The sequence below is a fragment of the Vicia villosa genome, linkage group LG5 (genome assembly GCF_029867415.1).
Source record: "Vicia villosa cultivar HV-30 ecotype Madison, WI linkage group LG5, Vvil1.0, whole genome shotgun sequence".
NCBI lineage: Eukaryota > Viridiplantae > Streptophyta > Magnoliopsida > Fabales > Fabaceae > Vicia > Vicia villosa.
The window spans coordinates 55,700,963-55,722,065 of NC_081184.1; the positions used below are offsets into that span (position 1 = coordinate 55,700,963).

At 33.5% G+C, this 21,103-nt stretch overlaps 2 protein-coding genes and 1 pseudogene across 3 annotated transcripts; all 3 read left to right on the forward strand.

The window, feature by feature from the left end:
• The first annotated feature begins 1,204 nt into the window (after positions 1–1,204).
• LOC131606642 (uncharacterized) lies at positions 1,205–3,908 on the forward strand. The gene is made up of 12 exons (XM_058878825.1): positions 1,205–1,302; positions 1,397–1,540; positions 1,623–1,890; positions 1,985–2,075; positions 2,155–2,282; positions 2,364–2,436; positions 2,525–2,672; positions 2,778–2,935; positions 3,033–3,153; positions 3,230–3,400; positions 3,485–3,541; positions 3,621–3,908. The coding sequence occupies exons 3-12, from the start codon at positions 1,692–1,694 to the stop codon at positions 3,792–3,794; spliced, it is 1,320 nt and encodes a 439-aa protein (XP_058734808.1). The 5' UTR covers positions 1,205–1,302; positions 1,397–1,540; positions 1,623–1,691; the 3' UTR covers positions 3,795–3,908.
• An 872-nt stretch (positions 3,909–4,780) lies between these two features.
• LOC131604690 (uncharacterized) lies at positions 4,781–10,327 on the forward strand (annotated as a pseudogene).
• Positions 10,328–16,921: 6,594 nt separating this feature from the next.
• LOC131601671 (uncharacterized) lies at positions 16,922–19,832 on the forward strand. 2 transcript variants are annotated; one of them, XM_058873535.1, is made up of 4 exons: positions 16,922–17,197; positions 17,638–17,857; positions 18,003–18,107; positions 18,876–19,832. In XM_058873535.1, exons 2-4 carry the CDS (start codon positions 17,674–17,676, stop codon positions 19,598–19,600), a joined length of 1,014 nt encoding a protein of 337 aa, XP_058729518.1. In that variant the 5' UTR covers positions 16,922–17,197; positions 17,638–17,673; the 3' UTR covers positions 19,601–19,832. The 2 variants fall into 2 exon arrangements, with proteins under 2 accessions (XP_058729518.1, XP_058729519.1); XM_058873536.1 differs by lacking the exon at positions 16,922–17,197 and having other exon boundaries at positions 17,363–17,857.
• The last annotated feature ends 1,271 nt before the right edge of the window (positions 19,833–21,103 follow it).

Sequence of the window (21,103 nt, forward strand, 5' to 3'; positions counted from 1 at the left end):
CTATTAAAACTCGTTGGCTTAATTGTTGGAAGCATACGTTTGACATAGATTTTAGGATCTCTCATATCTTCCGTGAAGCCAATTTTTGTGCGGACATATTAACTAATATCGGCTTAAAGAGTAAAACTTTCTCTTGGTTCAATTTTGTACATAAGGATATTTTACCGGATTACTTGTTAGACAAGGCGGGAACTCCTAAGCTTAGGCTTTGTTCTTGAGAGATTTTGGCTTGGTCCCCTCTTGTGTCTCTTGTTTTCTTTTTTTTGATTATTAATATATAATCCTTTTTTGCTAAAAAAAAAAGTCTCCATGATAAAGAAGATTGACATATTTCTAAGATATAGTAGACAATAACAACAACATAATCACAATATTCAATATTCACTCTTTAATACATGTTTCCAAATAAAAAATTATTACACATTTTCAAATCAAAACCTCAATATTCATTCATAAACAAATATTCTAAAATAAATAAAAAAATCAGATCTATTAAAAAACACATTATCTTCTTCATATAGTTGTATTTTTTATTTCAATGTTTTTTTAGTAGTTCTTTTTTTATTTATTTCATTTGTTATAAATTTATTTTTGAGACATATTTGGCAAAGCCATTGCCCTCAAAGGTAAGTTATTTAGTAAAAAATATAATATTAATCTAAATATTTTTATATTTTTTATTTATTATTGATTTAAATATTTTTTTTAAATCTTCTATTTAAAATAAATATATCATATAAATAAACACACCTACCAGAGCAGAACCCTGCATCCGCACGGGTTTTGTTATTAGTTTTACATAATGGAATTAAAAGAAGGTGCGAGAAAAAAAATCAAAATTCCAAAGAATATTTCTTTGAATCATGGAATAGAATAAGAAAATGGTGAATTCTTATTTACCCAACTCAAAAAGTTGGGTAAGGTTACCTATAGTGTAAAATGCATTAAAAACATCAACCAATTGTTCTATCTATTTTAATATATAAAAATGAATTACCACCATTTTGCCTTAATTACCCTAATGACAAACAATTAAACATGGTTTTGCATACCCCTGAGCGTAATTTTACATTTAATAATGATTACATTCCAAGAGTTTATTTAATACAAAAGTTCATTATTGGAATATGTAAAAACCTGCACTACATTCTATAATTTTATTGCATTGGAACATACATATTAAATAAAGCCTACCTTTTCATTATTTCTCCCTATGTCTATATATTTTCGTATCAACTCAAACCACTGCATGTGTAAACTGTTCCATCTCCCTATTCCCTTTTTTCAAACAACAGTGGAGCGGTAGGGTTTTTCTTCACCTTCCCCATTTCCATTTTTTTTTCTCCATTCAACCTTACTGATATTTTTCTGTTACTTCCACTTCTTTTCTCAACAGAATATGAGCCGAAAGTTTTCCCCCATTAAGGATGTCAACGATTCAAAAGAAACATGGAGATTGGCCGTTCGAGTTGTTGATTTTTGGAGTGTTATCAACAGCAAGGGTAAGGAGCATCTGGAGATGGTTATAATGGACGTATCGGTAATGCTTCGTATTCTCTCAAATCGTTTATTAGCTTATTATATTTTTCAGTTATGATATTGTTGTTGTTTGTCATCATCAGGGTGATAGGATACAAGTTTTGATTCGTTCTGACCACACACCAAAATAGAAAGCACGAATACGCGAAAACATGTCTTGCATAATCAACAATGGAACTGTTTATGAAAACGATTTTCAGTGGAAGCTTTGTGATCACGACAAGAAGTTTGTGTTTATTGGTGGTACAACTGTCAAGGAAGTTGATATTCAGAACCTTCCTCCCAAAAGATTTTTTTTCAAAGACTTTACTGATATTCTTGGAGGAAATTGTGAGATGAACCGACTTGAAGGTAAATATATTAGGTCATCTGATTTCTTCATACTACAATTTTGTTTATTATTACAGAAGTTGATTTTAACTTACTCTTTCAATCTGTTTTGTAGATATCATTGGTGTGGTTCAGGAAATCAACAATTTTCAATACAACAATTCTGGAAAAAAGTCATTTGTTTCACTGAGTCTTAAAGACTTGAAGTAAATTATCTGAATTCAAATATTACAACTGTGTGCCATCATGATTATCTTATTGATCTTTTTATGTTTATTTCTGCAGAGGAGTCATTGTTAACTGCACATTATGGGAGAGCTACGGAACAAAATTTTTGGACTTCTACCACGACGAAAAAAACAGTGGTGCTATTGTAATAATACTAACTCATGCAATGATAAAGGAATCACAAGGTTTGTATCAATAATCTCCTATTATTCAAATGTGATATCTCTCTGTAATAAATTTGATACTCTAATTTTGGTCTATTTCAGTCTCAAATGGATGGAGTGGATCTAAGTTGCTTATTAACGAAGACATTCCAGAGATAACTGAGTATTTATCAAAGTATACACAAATTGTTATATTCTTAAAGTATAATAAGCTCCTTTGAAATTTATCATCATTTACATTCATTTTTGGTTCAATTTTTCAGGTTACCGTCAAATGAGCAGACTGAAAAGCCTTCGCAGTCCTCGAAGGGAACGTCTCTTTGGTCTGGTGCCTCTCAATTCACCCCAGTCGAAAGTTTCGTTCATAAGGCCAAGTGTATATCTCTCAGTGAACTTTGCAAGGTGAAACAGGTACATGGTTATGAAAAATTACAAATAGTAAGATCAATATTATTTTATACAGATGATTTTTGTTACAGTGTTGCATTTTTTTATATTCAACTTATTGTATCTTAGGACATGTTATGCGTTACTGTTGGAACAACTCAAAGGTTTTTTGTCTCAAAACACGGTTGGTTTTATTATGGGTGTACTAAATGTTCTTTAAAGGCATCTGAAGTGAACAATCCATACAAATGTTCATGTGGACAGAATGTAGAACATGCCATACCAAGGTCTATATATTTCAATTTTTAATCAGATTAATTCATTTGCCATGTTTCAATATTTGTAGTGTTCTAATTGTATTTTCCTATGCATTTATGTAAAAAGGTATCGAGTTGACATATATGTAGTTGATGGTGATTCCAAATTTCGCTTTGTGTTTTGGGACACTGACTGTGCCGACATTATTGGAAAGTCTGCTGATAGTATTTATAAAGCAATGCTTGAGGTTCATTTTAATTCATTACCTATTTTAATATTTATTTGTATAAAAATGAAGTACTTACATTAAATTTAATGTGTAGGAAGGTGACGACGACCCAATGATATATCCAGATGAACTTGACATGCTACTTGGTAAAAAGATGGCGTTTAGGGCTAAAGTTCAGCCAACATTTGGCCAAGCATCTGTTTGGAAACTTTCTTATGATGAAGAGTTTGTAAAGGAAATTGAGAAAGATTATATTACTGATGAAGTATGGAAATTTTACTTTGAACATCTACATATGTCTTTTATCAATATTTGTATCTTAATCTTCATCTCAATCTCTGATCTGCAGGGAGATAGCAAATCTTTAAACCAAAACCCAGTTGTTGATCGTGTCGATGAATCCATTGTATGTTAATGTTGACTGAACTTTAACCTGTTAATTACATTATTTTCTTTATACTTACTGTTAATTTGTTTTCTTCCAGGAGTCGTTGTCAGCATATGGAGAAAATGATCCTGATAAAATTGTCACCAATACTCCAACCAAAGGAAGTCCTGTTAATCTTGATGCTGTAGATTCTGAATTACAAGCGTATGGTACTACCCAGCTCTCAGGAACCAAGCCTGCAAAGAAAGTTAAGATTGAATTTGATGCATGAAGACTCCACCAGAACCATTTTAATTTCCATCATTATTGTTATTTTGTGATCTTTTCTTGACTGTTGTTTTAATGTTTTGGTACAAGATACACGAGTTATGATCCATGGATTAAATATCAATTATCATTTTGTCATATGATATCAAATATCAATTATCATTTTGGTTTTCTTATAATTTCTCTGTAGCAATGGTTTATTGTCTGTTGTTTGTGTATAATATTGCATGATATATTGCCCGATTATACAATGCTAAATATATTAATTGTTGTTTGTGTTTAATAGTGCGTGATATATTGCCCGATTATACAAACGATCCATATGAATTGGAAAAAAAGTTAGAATTAACCATCCTACATGATATTTCTTCTTACCTGCAAGTGAAAATTAATTTTTGAATAATAAATTGTATATCAGAATTGTTTTGATTTGCACAGTATTTTTTCAATAAACCATAATTTTGGCAATGATATTTACAGTAATGTCTTGCAGTATAAGTTCATTATTGACTTCTCAATAAACCATAATTTTGGCAATGATATTTACAGTAATTGCTTTTTCAACAGATTCCTATAATGCAAAATTTTTTAATTCATCAACTTCATTTGAAAACTGCACGCATTATTTAAATAAAACATAACGAAATGTGTTTTACAAGTTTTTTAATGTGACTCTTGAAAACTGCACCAGCATGATGTCAACCATCATACCTACCTAACATATAAACAGTAACTTGCACTACATTCTTATCTTAATTGTGCATGCTTCATGCAATTATGGTTGCTTGGTGCATTAGTTATTTGCTTATTTCATGATTAAGTCACAATATTTTTAACTGCATAAAATATTAAATCTCATAAACTTTTCATATTCAGCTATTTCCCTCCATAAGCAAATAGTTTGGAGGGAGTCTTTGTCCATATGTTTCCTGCTTGCCTCCATATTCATCCACATTTTGCAGAATGATTGAAACTTCAAAGTAAAAAATCATGGAAAAGAAACAAAGTGATGAGCATGATCACTTCATGAATGTTATCAGAAGAAAAAGGCAATTTGATGCTAGACTTCATAGAAAGCGTGTTCTTAGAGCTAAGAGAGCCAAGCGATTGGCGTCAATGAACAAAGAAAATGCATATCAAACTCAACCCCCTGCTGATACTATATCTTCGCATTTCAGATTCCCACTATCTTCTATTTCTCCAAATATTCCAAGTTCCACCATAACTGATCGAAATACAAAGCAGAAAACTCACAGTATATCAACTTTGAATACATTGCCAAGTTCATTAGCAAAAAAACGCCCAAGAGTTGTTTCTGTAAAGAACATTAACAATTTAGGAGTTAACCTCGGAAGGAGATTTGATAACGAGTTTATGAGCGGTGCGACAGCATCTTCAAGCCATACACCAAATCCATATTCCAACACCAACGAACTTTTCCAAGATGACAGTGAAGGTGATGAAGGTTCCGGCAATTCTTCGGATGGTAAGTAACTTTATTGTGATGGATTATTAACCGATATTGAATGTTCTTACATTTCACCAATATATAATAACATAATATTTGCGAACTCATTTTTACTATGTTGTTGTAGCCTGCAGTTCAGTTTCTAACTATTCAATGGACGAGCATGACGTAGGTTTTGACACTGACATTGAAGAAATAGATGTTCACAGATCAGGTTGTATTTTATTGTATTGATATGTTTCATTCTTTCAAAAATGCATGATGTATTATGTATTTTTACCTGACAACTGTACATTTTTGTTTAGGAGAATACTACGATTTAGGTGACCCATCATGTGAGTGTCAGCAATGTGGTGCAAATATGTGGTATATGGAGAGGAAAAACAAGTCTCGACATTCTGCTAATCCTAAGTTCTCAATGTGTTGTGGAGAAGGAAAGGTTCAAATACCTTTGTTGAGACAACCTCCACCCGTATTGCAGAGCCTGTTGTTTGACCAAAACAAAAGTGAATCTAAAATATTCCAACAACAAATTCGTCTTTACAATATGATGTTTGCATTTACTTCTCCGGGTGCTAAAATGGACAACAGATTTAAAATGGTAGAGGTCCTCCTAACTATCGTATTCAAGGTCAAACATGTCATCGTATAGGTAGCATGTTACCTTTGCCAGGTGAAAAGGCCCGTTTTGCCCAACTCTATATATTCGATACTGAACATGAAGTTCAGAATAGATTTGATATTTTCAGGTTTTTACTTTAGCTATCTTTGTTTCAACACTGTTTATTATTTTGTTGTTGAATTCTCACTAATCTGAACTTTATACGTCGGATGTTTTGCAGAAAAAGGGACGGAGTTGATATTAATATAGTGGAAAAGTTGTCTTCAATGTTATATGAACATAATGTTCACGCGCAGTCTTTTAAGATGGCAAGGGATAGACTTTCTGAAGGCAATGTGGCAGATCTAAAACTCCGTCTCATTTCTGATCGTCAAAATGATGGAAGAATATATAATCAACCAACAGTTTCAGAAGTTGCTGCTCTCATTGTTGGTGATGTTGATACTGCAGAAAAAAGGGATATTATAATGCAAAAACAATGTGGCCAACTTCAGAGAATAGATGAATATCACACGTCTTATTTGGGTTTTCAATATCCTTTACTTTTCCCTTACGGCGAAGATGGTTACAGACCAAACATACGGCATCGCAATAAAGGATCTACAACGGTTCGTAATGCAGAAACAACGACTACGGTATCGGAAATTGACGATGTTCCATGGGAGGATGCAACCAAAAGAAACAGACTTACAATCAGAGAGTGGTTCGCCTTTAGGATTCAGTCAAGAAAAAACGAGGCACAGACAATTCTCAGGTCAAGGAGGTTATTTCAGCAGTTTTTGGTAGATGGTTTTACAATGATGGAATCTGAGAGACTTCGATGGTTAAGAAAGAATCAGTCAAAACTACGAGTAGGGAAATATGACCATCTTGCAGATGCTAGGACAAATGGACATACACGTGGTGCGGCTACAGAGAAAAGAGTTGTCCTACCTTCGTCGTATGTTGGAAGCCGTAGATTTATGGATCAGTTATACTTTGATGGCATGGCAATTTGTAGTTATGTTGGATTTCCTGATTTGTTTATTACATTCACATGTAATCCCAATTGGCCGGAAATACAGCGCGTATTAAGTTCTGCAGATCTGAAAGCATCCGATCGTCCGGATCTCATAACAAGAATCTTCAAATTGAAATTTGATTCATTGCTGTCCGATTTGACTAAAAAGAGTATCATGGGAAAGGTTCTTGCGTGTAAGTAATTTATAACTTTGATTAATTTAATTTCATTATTCATTTTGAATGTCATGTTATAAACCAATATCTTAATTTTATATTTCTAGATATGTACACAATTGAGTTCCAAAAAAGAGGTCTGCCCCATGCGCACATATTAATTTTCCTCCATCCGTCGAGCAAGTATCCAACACCCGCTGACATTGATCGTATCATATCAGCAGAAATACCAAACAAAGACACTGACGAAGAGTTATATAACTTGGTCAAATCTCACATGATACACGGACCTTGCGGAAATGCTTTTCGTAATTCTACGTGTATGAAGGAAGGAAAATGTTCTAAATACTTCCCTAAAGAATTCAGACACGAAACGATCGTTGATCAAGATGGATATTCGGTTTATAGACGAAGGGACAACGGACACACAGTTTCTAAGAATGGAATTGAGATTGACAACAGATTTGTTGTTCCTTACAATTCAAAGTTATTGTTGAAGTACAGAGCTCATATTAATATGGAATGGTGCAATCAAAGCACATCCGTCAAATATTTGTTCAAATACATCAACAAAGGATACGACAGAATATTTGCTGCAATTGTCATGAATGAAGATGGATCTGTTTCGCAACATGAAGCCGTTGATGAAATCAAGCAGTATATTGACTGTAGGTACGTTTCTCCAAGTGAAGCTGCTTGGAGAATTTATGGTTTTTCCATTCATGGAAGAAAACCAGTTGTAGAAAGACTTCACTTTCATGGTGAGGGGCAAAATTCTGTTTTTTATACTGATGTCAGCCCTCTTACCAAAGTCCTTGATAAACCGAGCGTTACTGAGTCGATGTTTACTTCTTGGTTTGAAGCAAACAAGAAATATGACGAAGCGCGCCAACTAACGTATTGCAATTTTGTTTCAAAGTTTGTATACGTTAAGAAAAAGAGAGAGTGGAAACCCAGACAAAAGGGATACACAATTGGAAGACTAATTTGGGTTCCTCCAACTACTGGGGAGTTGTACTATCTAAGGATGATGCTAACACATGTCAAAGGACCGAGAAGCTATGATGAAATAAAGACAGTAAACAATGTTAAGTACGATACTTTCCGCGATGCATGTTTTGCTATGGGATTTATTGGGGATGATCGAGAATTCATATCTGCAATAACAGAAGCATTTCATTGGGGTTCTGGACATTATTTGAGATTACTTTTTGTTCACATGTTATTGTCAAGTAGCATTAATAGGCCTAAGCATGTATGGAGTAAAACTCAACATCTGTTATCTGATGGAATTCTCTATTCTCAGCAAAGGATTGCAAACAACAGAAGTATATTTTCAATTGTGATCAGAATAATTAATTGAAGTTATTTCAAAGATATTTTTCAATATTTACCAACTATTTCTTTGTTCTTTTTATTAACAGGTCTGCGACTAACAAACGAAGAAATTCTCAATCTGACGTTGATTGAAATTGAAAAACTTCTTCAACGCAGTAGAAAGAGTTTAAGTGATTTTCCTGGAATGCCAAAACCACATGGTTACATAATTGAGGAGCTTGGAAATAATTTAATTTACGAGGAGAGAAACTACGATCCTGCTGGACAACTTCAAGAGTTTAATACGCTGTATAATAACCTCATAGGTGTAAATAGTAGTTTGAATCAATTAGACAGAAGAATTTCATATTACTTAGAAACTTATATTTCTAATATGAAGCATCTAAATGATATGTTGACTTTATTTCAGATGAACAAAGAGATGTATTCAAACAAATCTTGACGGCTGTTGATAACCAGAACGGAGGCGTATTCTTTCTGTATGGATACGGCGGTACAGGCAAAACATACATGTGGAGAACATTAGCTTCCTACATAAGATCAAGAAGACAAATATGCTTGACAGTTGCCTCTTCAGGTATTGCATCCCTTTTGCTCCCCGGTGGTCGAACGGCACATTCTAAATTTAAAATTCCGATTCCCACACTTGAATCTTTGACATGCGACATTAACAAGGGTAGTGACAGGGGTCAAATGCTAAAACTATCAAAATTGATTATTTGGGATGAAGCTCCCATGTGTCACAAATTTTGTTTTGAAGCTTTGGATAAAACACTGAGAGATATCATGGGTGGAAACAGGTCATCTGATAAAATATTTGGTGGGAAGGTAATTGTGTTTGGTGGGGATTTCAGACAGATTTTACCGGTTATTCCAAGAGGCAGCCGTTCAGATATAATTCATGCAACTATCAATTCATCATACATTTGGGATCATTGTAAGGTTTTGAAACTTACAAAAAACATGAGGCTTCAGCAATCTGGGACGACTACATCAGCATTCGAGTTAGAACGGTTTTCAAATTGGATATTAAAAGTTGGAGATGGAAAACTAGCAGAACCTAACGATGGCTATGCTGATATTGATATCCCAGCAGATATTTTGATATCTAATTTTGATGATCCCCTTCGAGCTATATTCGAAAACACTTATCCAAATTTTGAAGCTAAATTCAATAATGTAGCTTTTCTGCAGTCAAGGGCAATATTGGCTGGAACAATTGAGACAGTAGATGAAATAAATCACTATGTATTAGACAATCTTCCAGGTAATATTAAATTTTGTGTGAACATTTATCCGACGATTTTTCACTTCCATCTTTAACAGATCATAATAAAAAGTTACTCCATTTTCAGGGGATGAAAAGGAATACTTAAGCTCTGATTCAGTAGACACGCATGATGGTGATGGCAATGAATGTTTCGATGTTTTAACTCCCGAGTTTCTGAACGGATTGAAAACGTCGGGAATTCCTAATCATAGGATCAGATTGAAAGTAAATACTCCAATCATGCTGCTTAGGAATATTGATCAAGCAGAAGGCTTATGCAATGGAACACGTCTAATTGTTACGAGATTGGCTGATCATGTTATCGAAGCTAAAATAATTTCAGGCAAGAACATTGGTGGTATCATTTATATTGCACGAATGGACATTACTCCAACGCAGACGCCATGGCCATTCAGGATGACACGAAGACAGTTTCCTATAATGGTCTGCTATGCTATGACTATTAATAAATCTCAAGGTCAGTCTTTGGATCATGTTGGCATATATTTGCCGAGGAGCGTATTCAGCCATGGCCAGTTATATGTTGCAGTTTCAAAAGTAAAGAGCAGAAAAGGCCTTAAAATCTTGATCCATGATAAGAAGAAACTTCCATTGACCACCACAACAAATGTTGTATTCAAAGAAGTGTTTGAAAATGTGTAGTCTATATGTTTTTGTAATATTTATGGACCTGTTGTTATTGGTATATCTTTTGTGCTCACTTGCCTAAAATTAGGTTACAACTTAAACAACTTATTAACTGTCATGAATGAAAGATTTGATATCACCTTTGCATACTGATAATTTATTTTCATCTGTATAGCTGGATTGAAGAATGACGATGAATGATAGCTGCCATAATATCAATGATTACAGAACATCATCAATTAAAATATTAGCAAAGGCAAATATTCATGTTGATAGCCATTATTTAAATCTATTACACAGCCATCTGTGATTACAATCTAAGTACCATCAACAACAAATTTAAAGCTACAAGTAACATCTTTACATCCTAATCAGCTACTTTTTTCCCCAAGTACACAAACATCAGATCTGAAAATGGAATCATGGAGAATTCTATGAAATCTCCAACTTGAAGATTTTTTGACTTTGCAAAATCGTACCATCCAACTCCAATATGTTTCTCATACTCATTCCTGCCAGCCCTAAGAATACGACAGTGATATCCCTTTCCGTCAATAAGATCTACCATCCTTATTGCATTTTGGTCTTTACGAAAACATGTCCTTGATATTTCCATTGGAATATTCTGCATTATAACTTTCTACTTATTAACCCACGATATATATAGATCTATATACGGCAGTGGATTTAACTGGGTTTTGAACTTACCAGAGCATTTTGGCCTCGCATATTCGCTTCTGTGACATTAGATTTCCACTTTACCTCCCCGGTGTGATCAGCCATGCATTCAGCTTCAGTAAGAAACCCATCTTTTATGAGTGTTTCAAACATCTTTTCCTGCTCTTCCTCAAACTCTTTGTTAATGTTACGCGCCCATTCAAGAACGTCTCTCTCAGGATCACTGAAACATATATTTTAAAGAATAACACTGCTATTAAACAAAGAGATGAGAAAACAGGGGAACCCATTTATTTTATTACAACATGCATGCAAAGTATACTCACCTGCTTGATGGAGAAGGGACAAATGGAACTCCCCACTTCACCATATCAGAATTAAATTTTATAAGACAGTATTCTGATGCACTATGACAATAATTTCTATATATAGATAGATAGTGATACCCCTTATAATTGGGCCAGACAACATTGATGGGCCTACATATTTTATATGTACAAATACCCAGGATGTTGGGTAAACAAGTTTTAACAACAAAAAGTAATTTTATTAATTTTTTTAGCAGTTCATAGATGTTACAAATCAGACCTTTAAATATCCATGACACTATATTTCCTTCCATACATTTAATAAATATGTTTGGCTACTTAAATTGAAGTTGCTATATATCTAAGTTGATTTTATAATATGTATTCTTTATAAACTGTAATTTGGTTTTAACATGGTAAATTGTTTATCAAACAAAATTTCTTAAAAAGACATTTCATATTAACTCTATAACTATTATATTTAGTTAACTTTTATAATGCATGTAAATAAACTATTCTAGCACACATGAGCCAATCATGATGGCCAATGAAAAGGAGCAACTATGAAGTATGTAGAACATTAAGATTTGCAAAACATATAACCATTCAAAATTTCCCAGGCCAGGAAAGTAGTCTTCATAAAGTCATTCAACATTAAAGCAAAATACCAACCCATAGGTTCATCAAACAACATTGTTCACATAAGTTATAAAAGTCACCACCAAATACACAAAATTCAAAGATTTTGGTCTTTGAAACTAATTCAACAACAGAAAAAAAAAGCTTATCCTCTTCCACCACCTTTCAACAGCCCCATCATTTCTTCTTCATTGTAACATAAATGAAAGTGCCATGTCTCGCCAACTGACAAGTCAGTGTGTCGCCTTTCTTGAACCCCTTGGTCTTCACATAGGCGTACCATCCTTTAGTCATGTATTTCTCAGACGGACTCGGAGCCCCGTTGCGGTATGCCGTCTTCACAGTACACTTGAATTGTTGTATCAAATCACAATCTCTAATATTTACCTCCTTCTGATTACTTGCCAAGCAGTCTATTGCTATCTGCTTAGGGAAATGCTGCAACAACACAAAAATTCATTGAATAAACACTTGAGATCTGCAACAAATTAAAATACGAGGTAGATTTTCAGTATGCTTACCTGGACATTATCCTTTTTTACTCTTGAATTCTTTATAGCAATATCCCAGCAGTATGTTGGCTTTCCTCCCCACATTCTTATCCTAACATTTGAAAGATTTTTCCCCTTCTTTGCAAGTTTCATCGTGCTCTTCTCACTCCCATCTGTAACAGCTCTTTTGTTGGCAGTCTTTCCCAGATTTTTGCTATTAGTCCTCTTCTCAACTTCAGTTGCTTTCTTCCCAACTGTTTTATCAACAACAGTTTTGGACTTCTCAGTTTTTTTGTTATTCTGTACATTATCGTTCGCAGAGACAAGGGGGACATCATCTTCTTCAAGCTTAACACTACTCAAAGGAACAGCAGTATTGTTGACATTTGGAACAACTGCAGGGGTATTCTTGCAAGTTTCTGCAAATCTAACAGATTTCTTAGAATTTGCTTTACCCTTTCTAACCGACTTGACAGATGATTGTTTTACTGAACCATCTTCAACCTCATCTACGAGTTTTTGAATTTCGTTCATGGCTGCCTCCTCACTGAAAGAACAATTATAGTTGCATGAGGACATTATGAATGCCAAATACGGAATAATAACACAAGTATACCATACACAGCGAATATTTGCAAGATTTACAACTTTAAAATATATATAAGACCACCCTATTGGCCCAGAATAAAACACTTATACTTTATAGATTAACACGATTAGGCAAATAAACATTCAATACAAGTTGATCCCCCACAATGTTACGAAGACCTGATCTGGGAAATATTAAACAATAAACTCCATTGACATCATTTTCTATTAATTAAACAAATCTATATTAGCATGCATCAGAAATCAAAAAACCCTAAAACCTAACTAGATCGCACATGAACTTTATGCCAAAACAAGTAAATTAAATAGGAATTCATGTATCTAACCTGATGACTTCTTCTTCCTCATCTGATAACCACCCATACGTTGGCTTTCTTCCAAGCCTCATCGTCATGTGCTGTTGCTATCTCCAGAAGTGTTGTCAGTTTTTTCCTAAAGACCGGAATGAGAACGAGAGAAGTTGTGTAATGTAAACAGTCCACAATATATTGTAACTCAACTTTGCACGCTTCCTTTTCCTTTTCCCTAGACTTATTCAGTAAATGACCCCTATCTCAATCAATCATCTGTTACCTATGATCCACCGTGTAAAGCATTTACTACACCATTTGGAAACAACACTTTGTATTCTAACGGAAAAAAAAAGGCATTTAAGTTATGTCTATCTGTTAACTTCAAACATACATGCATACACTTTTTTTAAGCTTTACCAATTCCATGCAGTACACGATTTTTTTATTTAGATTTCCTTTGTTTGTTTTTATTACTTACTCTTTTCTAATTTTTCCCGCGTTTTAAAATACAAACATTATATATTTTTTATTTATATTCCAACTTTTAATTAAAACCCAGTTTTTAGGAACAAAAAATTTTATTTATCAATCCTTCTTTATTTCAAATATTACTTTTTTTCATCAAATTTAATAAATCAAACATATGTTATCATAATTTAAAATTTATGCAAATAGGAGTTGATAAATACTCCATATATAATTATTGTCAAGATGTTTTTTCCCACTCAACTATTAATTATAAATCAATTACTCAATAGAATATGAAAAAAATATTTTATAATATTACTTAGCTTATTCATCCCACTAATTTTAATATCCTATGGAACTAAATTTAAACAACCTATTATTATTATTTTTCAACACTTTGTAATATATTTCTAAAACAATAGGAATTTATATATCTTTTCGTATACATACATAACTCATTTATAATTCATGTTACAATATTTCTTACACATATTGACATCCTTATGTGCATTTATCAGCATATATATTATTCATAATTTATAATTTATGCAAATATTAGTTGATAAATACTCCATATATAATTTTTTTAAAATTATTAAATAAACTTTAGAATATCTTTTAGTAACAAAGGTTGTCAAATTGTTTTTTTCCCACTAACCTAATAAATAACAATCAATTACTCAATATAATATGAAATTTATATTTTATAATATTACTTTGCTTATTGATCCCACTAATTTTAATATTCTACGAAAATATATTTAAACAAGCTGTTATTATTATTTTTCAATACTTACTAATATGTTTAAAAAACATTGGTAATTTATATATCTTTTTGTATACATACTTAACTGAACTATAATTCATGTTTCAAGATTTCTTACACATATTGATATGCTTATTTGCATATATATATATATATATATATATATATATATATATATTCCCCATTCTTCTATTAACTTTAAGTTTATGTTGAAAAATCAGTAAAATATTAAACATAACCAAATTATGCTAACAGGAGTACATAACACTAAATTTAAACCATGCTCATCCATTTGATTTTCACACATTGTTGCAAAGCATACCAGTATTATATTGCAATTATAAAGTAGCCATGAAAGCATTAACTGTTTCAATCAAAAAGCCAAACTATGAATTACAAACATAAAAAGTCTGAAACATAACATTAAACCACATACAACTAAAACAAAAACAAAAAAACCCAGCAACATCATTCAAAACAATCTACTGTTCTTCCAAAATTTTGCACTCCTTCATTCACCATAGCCTGCAATACCCCAACAATAAATCTTCTTTAAACCTGCAATACAACAGAATCCTAATTTCAACTAATTTCCAGAAACATACAGCATAATAAACAAAGAATTTAACATGTAAAAGATATTACTAACCATTCTTTTCAGCTTCTTCACCAACTCTGTCCATATCATCCATTCACTGTCATTCAAACAGCAAACACAGACTTAATGCTTAAATTTTAATTAAATTCATACAACCTAATATCATGTCTTTTCGAAAATCGGATAATAAGATTCTTATACCTTTCAGTTTCAAAGACAATCTTCCCAATATACACTGAATTGGATATTTCTATCATTCTGGGGTTTATCTCCAGTCCAACACTTCCCAGAACATCAGTTAGAAATTCGACGTCTTCAAGTATTGCAAACCTCAAACCAGCCCTCAATTCCTGATGCTTTCCCGACCACCTGATTCCAAGCATCTCATTCTGCCACACCCCTGCTATGTTTTGAACCTTACTTCCCCTTTCCCAGCCGCATGCAACACCCTCCACCACATGCAAAGCCCACTCAGTGCACAACTTGGTAATCCGTTCTTTCTTCATCTTCAACCTCATCCGCAGCATCTTCTTACTATGCTTCATCCTCCGTTTAATCGCCAATCGTTGGAGAGGGTCTTGAACCACAACAAATTTCATAGATCTACATAATCAGAAACAATCATGAACAAAAGTCACATTTCATAGAAAACAAACGAAAAACAGAGATTGGATTGCAGAAAAAATTGATCAACGACCTACAAGCTTTTGCAACTTGGGAGAAGCTACCCATTTTTCTTCCCACTTACGGATTAGGTTTTTTGATTTGGTACTTGAAGCGTGGATAACAATTGTGTCGTACTACTATATATACTCAAAGTCCCATTACCTGTTAGACTTCCTTTTAGTAGGTAAACGTGCACAAGTTTTTGGAAACTGTTGAAATGCCTTTTTCTGTACCTGCAGAACTAAATATAATCATCTCCTTTTAATAGTAATCATTCATTTCACACCATAATATATAACTCAAAATTTTTGATTGGGTGGGAAAAAATATATTGATTTATATTTATTATATAATGTAATACAAATATTTAATTATTTGATTTCATAGATTATTAAACATGTTAGTTTACCTAACATGACTTTATATTTATATCATAAAAACAAATTAAAAATACTATTTAAATTTATATTGATTTGATAATTATCATTGAAGAAAATGTTTCTCCTAATTAATATATATTTTTATATAATTCTTTAACCATAAAAATATTCATTTTATTCTTTATTTATACCGACTTTACGTGACCCGCTATTTCACAATAGTACATAATTACTACAGTATCTAAATATTTTTTTATTTTTTTATTTTTTTATTTTTTTATTTTTTTATTTTTTTATTTTTTTTTTCAAGAACTTTATTTTTTCATAGTTAAATTTGTAATCAACAATAATAATTTATTATTTCTAATATTATTTGAATTTTTATCCAACATTAATATCATCATTGAAACAAAATACAAATGGATACATTATATTAATATGGATATGCTAATCAATATTGAATAAATTTTTTCGCTTAATTAATATATATTTTAATAGAATTCTTTAACCATAACCATATTATATGTATTTAATATTTATACCGACTTTACGCGACCCGTGCGCCCGCACGGGTCCTCTACTAGTATAATAAAGAATTAAATACACAAAAATTAAATGGTGTCATTTGATTGGTGGAAGGTACACTACCCATCTTTTTGTGATGGGTAGAGAAGTTGTCCCCTAAGAAAATCCCTAAATTTTTCCACTTTGTTTTACCGGTCAAATATTTCTCTGTGCGAAACCCAGCCCCATCCCTCCTCTATCACAGAGTCGCTTGACTCAGTTGGTTAGCCGCACATCATAAAAAAAAAAAACCCTTTCCGTCTTCCCTCATCTACTCCACTCAGCCACACCATGTCTCCATCCACAACTTTCCACCACCATTGCGCCACCGTTTACTCCTAGACCAACGCCGTTTGCGCCACCTCCGTTCTACCACCCTTGCGCCACCTCCGTTCTACCACCCTTGCGCCACCTCCGTTCCACAGGCACTTTACCATTTCTCTCTCTCTCTCTCTCTCTCTCTCTCTCTCTCTCTCTCTCTCTCTCTCTCTCTCTCTCTCTCTCTCTCTCTCTCTCTCTCTCCTCTCTCTCTCTCTCTCTCTCTCTCTCTCTCTCTCTCTCTCTCTCTCTCTCTCTCTCTCTCTCTCTCTCTCTCTCTATAACTATTACTTGTATTTTTCCTTCGTTTGCACTGTTAATTAGAATTTCATAATGCTTTTCTGGTGGTGTTAATTATAATTTCGTAATACCTTTTTGGTGTTGTTAATTCGAATTTCGTAATACCTTTTTGGTGTTGTTAATTCGAATTTCGTAATACTTTTTTGGTGATTGGCGTTTCTCGTTTTATTAATAGATTAAACTAAGTTGTTGATGGATGGATTCAAACCAGCAATATTAGATAATGGAATGGCATCTATTTGTGTAGGTTCTTCTTATCAACATATTTGTTTTATCTCTTAAAATGAAACCACAAACCAATGGCTCTAGGGTTCATAAGCCAAATCATACTCCAGTTCAAGGACCTACTTGGCTTATTATTGCTGCCGGTGCTTTCTTGACTACATTGTCTATTCGCCTCGGTTTCAAATTGAAGCAGGCAGTTGACTCAAACTCCCCCACCCACAATGTAACTACTATCCTCAAAGGTACCATTGCCACTTTCCAACCTTCCTCTTCTCTATTTCTTAATCATTTTTCTGCCACAGATGCGTCCTTTGTATAGTGGATTCTCAAACAATAATTGCGTCCTTTGTACAGTGGATTCTCAAAGAATAAAATTCTTAATTTCAGGTAATGGAAAATCCTCCAACCTAAGGAAACCTCCAGATTGCTTTATGCAGCCCAATGGACATTCCCAAATGCAAGATAATCATGGCTGCTTCACTTGCAATCCAGGTCTAATTTGTTCTTTAAACATGTTTTTGATGACCAATTTGCATATTTTTCTTGTATGTTTATTTCTCCCCATCTACAATTTATACTAATAACAAACTTTGCTCTTCAATTTTGTATTCTCTTGTATTTTTTCTTCTTATTTTCATTTGCCAAGATTTGTTGACTTGAGTCTTAATCCAACAATGTTTAGGACACATATCTTTTCTTGTCTAAATATGTTTAGTTTCTTTCTCTTATTATGTACTATTATCTATCTCTAGTTCCAGTTCTACATTGGTAGCATTCTTGCATGTGAAGTTCTGCATAAAGCTAGAGATGTCACAAGATTTATATATCTTTACTCATTTGGTAGGATGGGAAAAGAAGCAACAAAATGTTCAGTGGATGAGAATTCCAAATCAAAATCTTTAGCCCAGCAGGTCTATGAAACTTGGTATTTGTTGTAGAATATGAATAGCGCAGACATTTTAAGCTAGCCCTGAATTTACTTATTCTTGAATGTATATGTGATTAGCTTCTGATAAAATCTTGTCTACTTTGTAATAGAGTTATTCACAACGAATCTGTAAAATTATATCTATGGCTAGAGAAATCATTGTAGATAGTGGTTTTGTGGATCTGATTCCACATTCTCTGACATAAGTTACATAGCATATACTTCCATTATGGTGCCATTTTTCTGGGCAGGGCACTGAGTGTCGGGAATGGTTAATTTTTTCTAAATATGTGTTGCATTTGACTTAGATTTATGTATGTGATGATGGACAGGAACTGGAGGTTCTAGGGAACTAAAGTGCCCACAAAATCAGCAGATGTTGAGTGAATTCAATGGGGCCCTCCCTTTGGTGACTGTCCCTCCTGCTGAGTTTAGCAAGGAAAATAGTGTTGTCTGGGCTTGCTCCCCTGATCGTCTTGAATTGCCTTCAAAGCCATTCCATCTTTCAAACTGCTCAGATTCACCATGCGTATCAGAATCTGGTTCGGATATTTTCAGCAAGCGGGAAGTTATACAGAAACTGCGGCAACAGTTGAAGAGAAGAGACGATATGATACTAGAGATGCAAGATCAAATGGCTGAATTGCAAAATTCACTCAATGCTCAGCTGGGGCTTTCTTCTCATTTACAATTGCAGGTTGAAGCTGCAAACAGGGACCTATTCGACTCAGAGAGAGAGATCCAACAACTAAGGAAAGCAATTGCAGATCACTGTGTTGGATATGTTCCTCATGACAAATCTCCCACAGGCACAACTTGGTCTGCTGAGACTAGAAATGGGCATCTTGATGGGGATATTCATTTGGACCTCTCTGACAAAACAAGGGATGAGGAGGAGCGAATTGAGATGCTGAAAAGGCAAGTGGGAGAATTGAAAGAGGCGATAGAAGGAAAGGAATACTTGCTCCAGAGCTACAAGGAGCAAAAGGCCGAACTCTCTCTGAAGGTCAAAGAATTGCAGCAGAGATTGGATTCTCAGCTGCCTAATATTTTGTAGGGCATGTGAATACTTTTCATTTACAGCGTCTTCCGTCATTCTTTATTTTCTCATTGTAATTAGCTCAACTTTGATTGTTTGATATAATTCAAAGTTTGTGCAGTATGGTGAACCTGAGGGCTGGGTATTCTAATGCATGCTCCTTGACATAATTTTGAAGGCTGGGTATTCAAATGCATGCTCCTTGACAGTAATTTTGAGGGTTGGGTATTCAAATGGATGCTCCTTGAAATTGAACTTTTTAACTCTTTGTTTTTCTTACACATTTTCTAATCTTATACTCAGTACAGTTAACCTTTCTACAAAACAAAATATACATTTGTATTGATTGATCTCCTAGAAAAGAATACTCGTGTTGTGGTCTTTATCGCTTGGTTGTTGATAATGGAAAACATGGTGGAAGAACATGGATTGGTGGCAGTCCCAAACGGCTTTTTCATTGCCCATTGATTTCAACGAGTTCATGAGTGGTATTATCATTTTATCACCCATTGATTTATCATTGAAAATACAAATGTAGGTTCAAATTTGTAAATCTTCAATCCCAATATTCCATGCTTTTTTAATTTTTATTTAATGGTTGGGAATTTCTTAGTACACCCATATACCTTTCTAGGAGTCTTTGGCGAAAAATAGCCCTAGACTTCGCATATGCATATTCAAATGCATATTTTTTCTAAAAAAAAAAGTGATTTTGGATATGCACATGTGAAGTCACATTTTTTTTTTCAAAATAAATGTGACTTCGGATATGCACATGCGAAGTCACTTAATTTTTGTAAAAAAAGTGTGACTTAGGATATGTATATCCGAAGTCGTTCCACTTAAACTGCGCGCGAGCAGACTTCCCCCACTCTTTTCATTCTCTTAAAACACACCCAAAATAAAAAAAAAAATCTAGTTTTACTCGCTTCAACTCATACTACATTGAGATTGAAAATTCAAAAGCACCATTAAAACAATTTCTATTCATTCCAACTCATTCTTAAAATCTCCAAAATTGTGTAAGTTTTCTCTATTCATTCCAACTCATTCTTAAAAGCTCCAAAATTGTGTAAGTTTTCTCTATTCATTCCAACTCATTGTTAAAAGCTCCAAAATTGTGTAAGTTTTCTCTATTCATTCCAACTCATCCTCAAACTTGTTATTAGGTTTGTTCGAATCAAGGACAATGTGTAGGTTGATGTTAGAGTAGTTAAATGTTAGTGTTTAGATGTTAAAAAAAGATTTTGGATGACTTAGGGCAAGAAGTAGAAGCTCTGCAAAAATGGTAGTTCGCATGTGCATATATAAAATCCCCTTTAATCAGTTTCAGATATGCATATGTGAAATCTTCCCAGAGTTGATTTTTTTTTTTTTAAAGTTGTTTATTTCCCCTATTCCTCTTATTAACTTGTCACTTTTTTCAGGAAATGACTGACAACCAGGGCTCGAGAAACCGATTAAGACAAGGCAAGCCAAGTCAGATAGGCTCTACTCGGCGTGAGAGAGATGAGCAACAAG

Coding starts and splice junctions, on each gene's coding strand:
- LOC131601671 (XM_058873535.1), top strand. CDS start 17,674: ATGAAACCACAAACCAATGGCTCTAGGGTTCATAAGCCAAATCATACT. Junction 17,858..18,002: donor TGTAACTACTATCCTCAAAG/GTACCATTGCCA, acceptor TCTTAATTTCAG/GTAATGGAAAATCCTCCAAC. Junction 18,108..18,875: donor CTGCTTCACTTGCAATCCAG/GTCTAATTTGTT, acceptor GATGATGGACAG/GAACTGGAGGTTCTAGGGAA.
- LOC131606642 (XM_058878825.1), top strand. CDS start 1,692: ATGTCTTGCATAATCAACAATGGAACTGTTTATGAAAACGATTTTCAG. Junction 2,283..2,363: donor AATGATAAAGGAATCACAAG/GTTTGTATCAAT, acceptor GGTCTATTTCAG/TCTCAAATGGATGGAGTGGA. Junction 3,542..3,620: donor ATCGTGTCGATGAATCCATT/GTATGTTAATGT, acceptor GTTTTCTTCCAG/GAGTCGTTGTCAGCATATGG.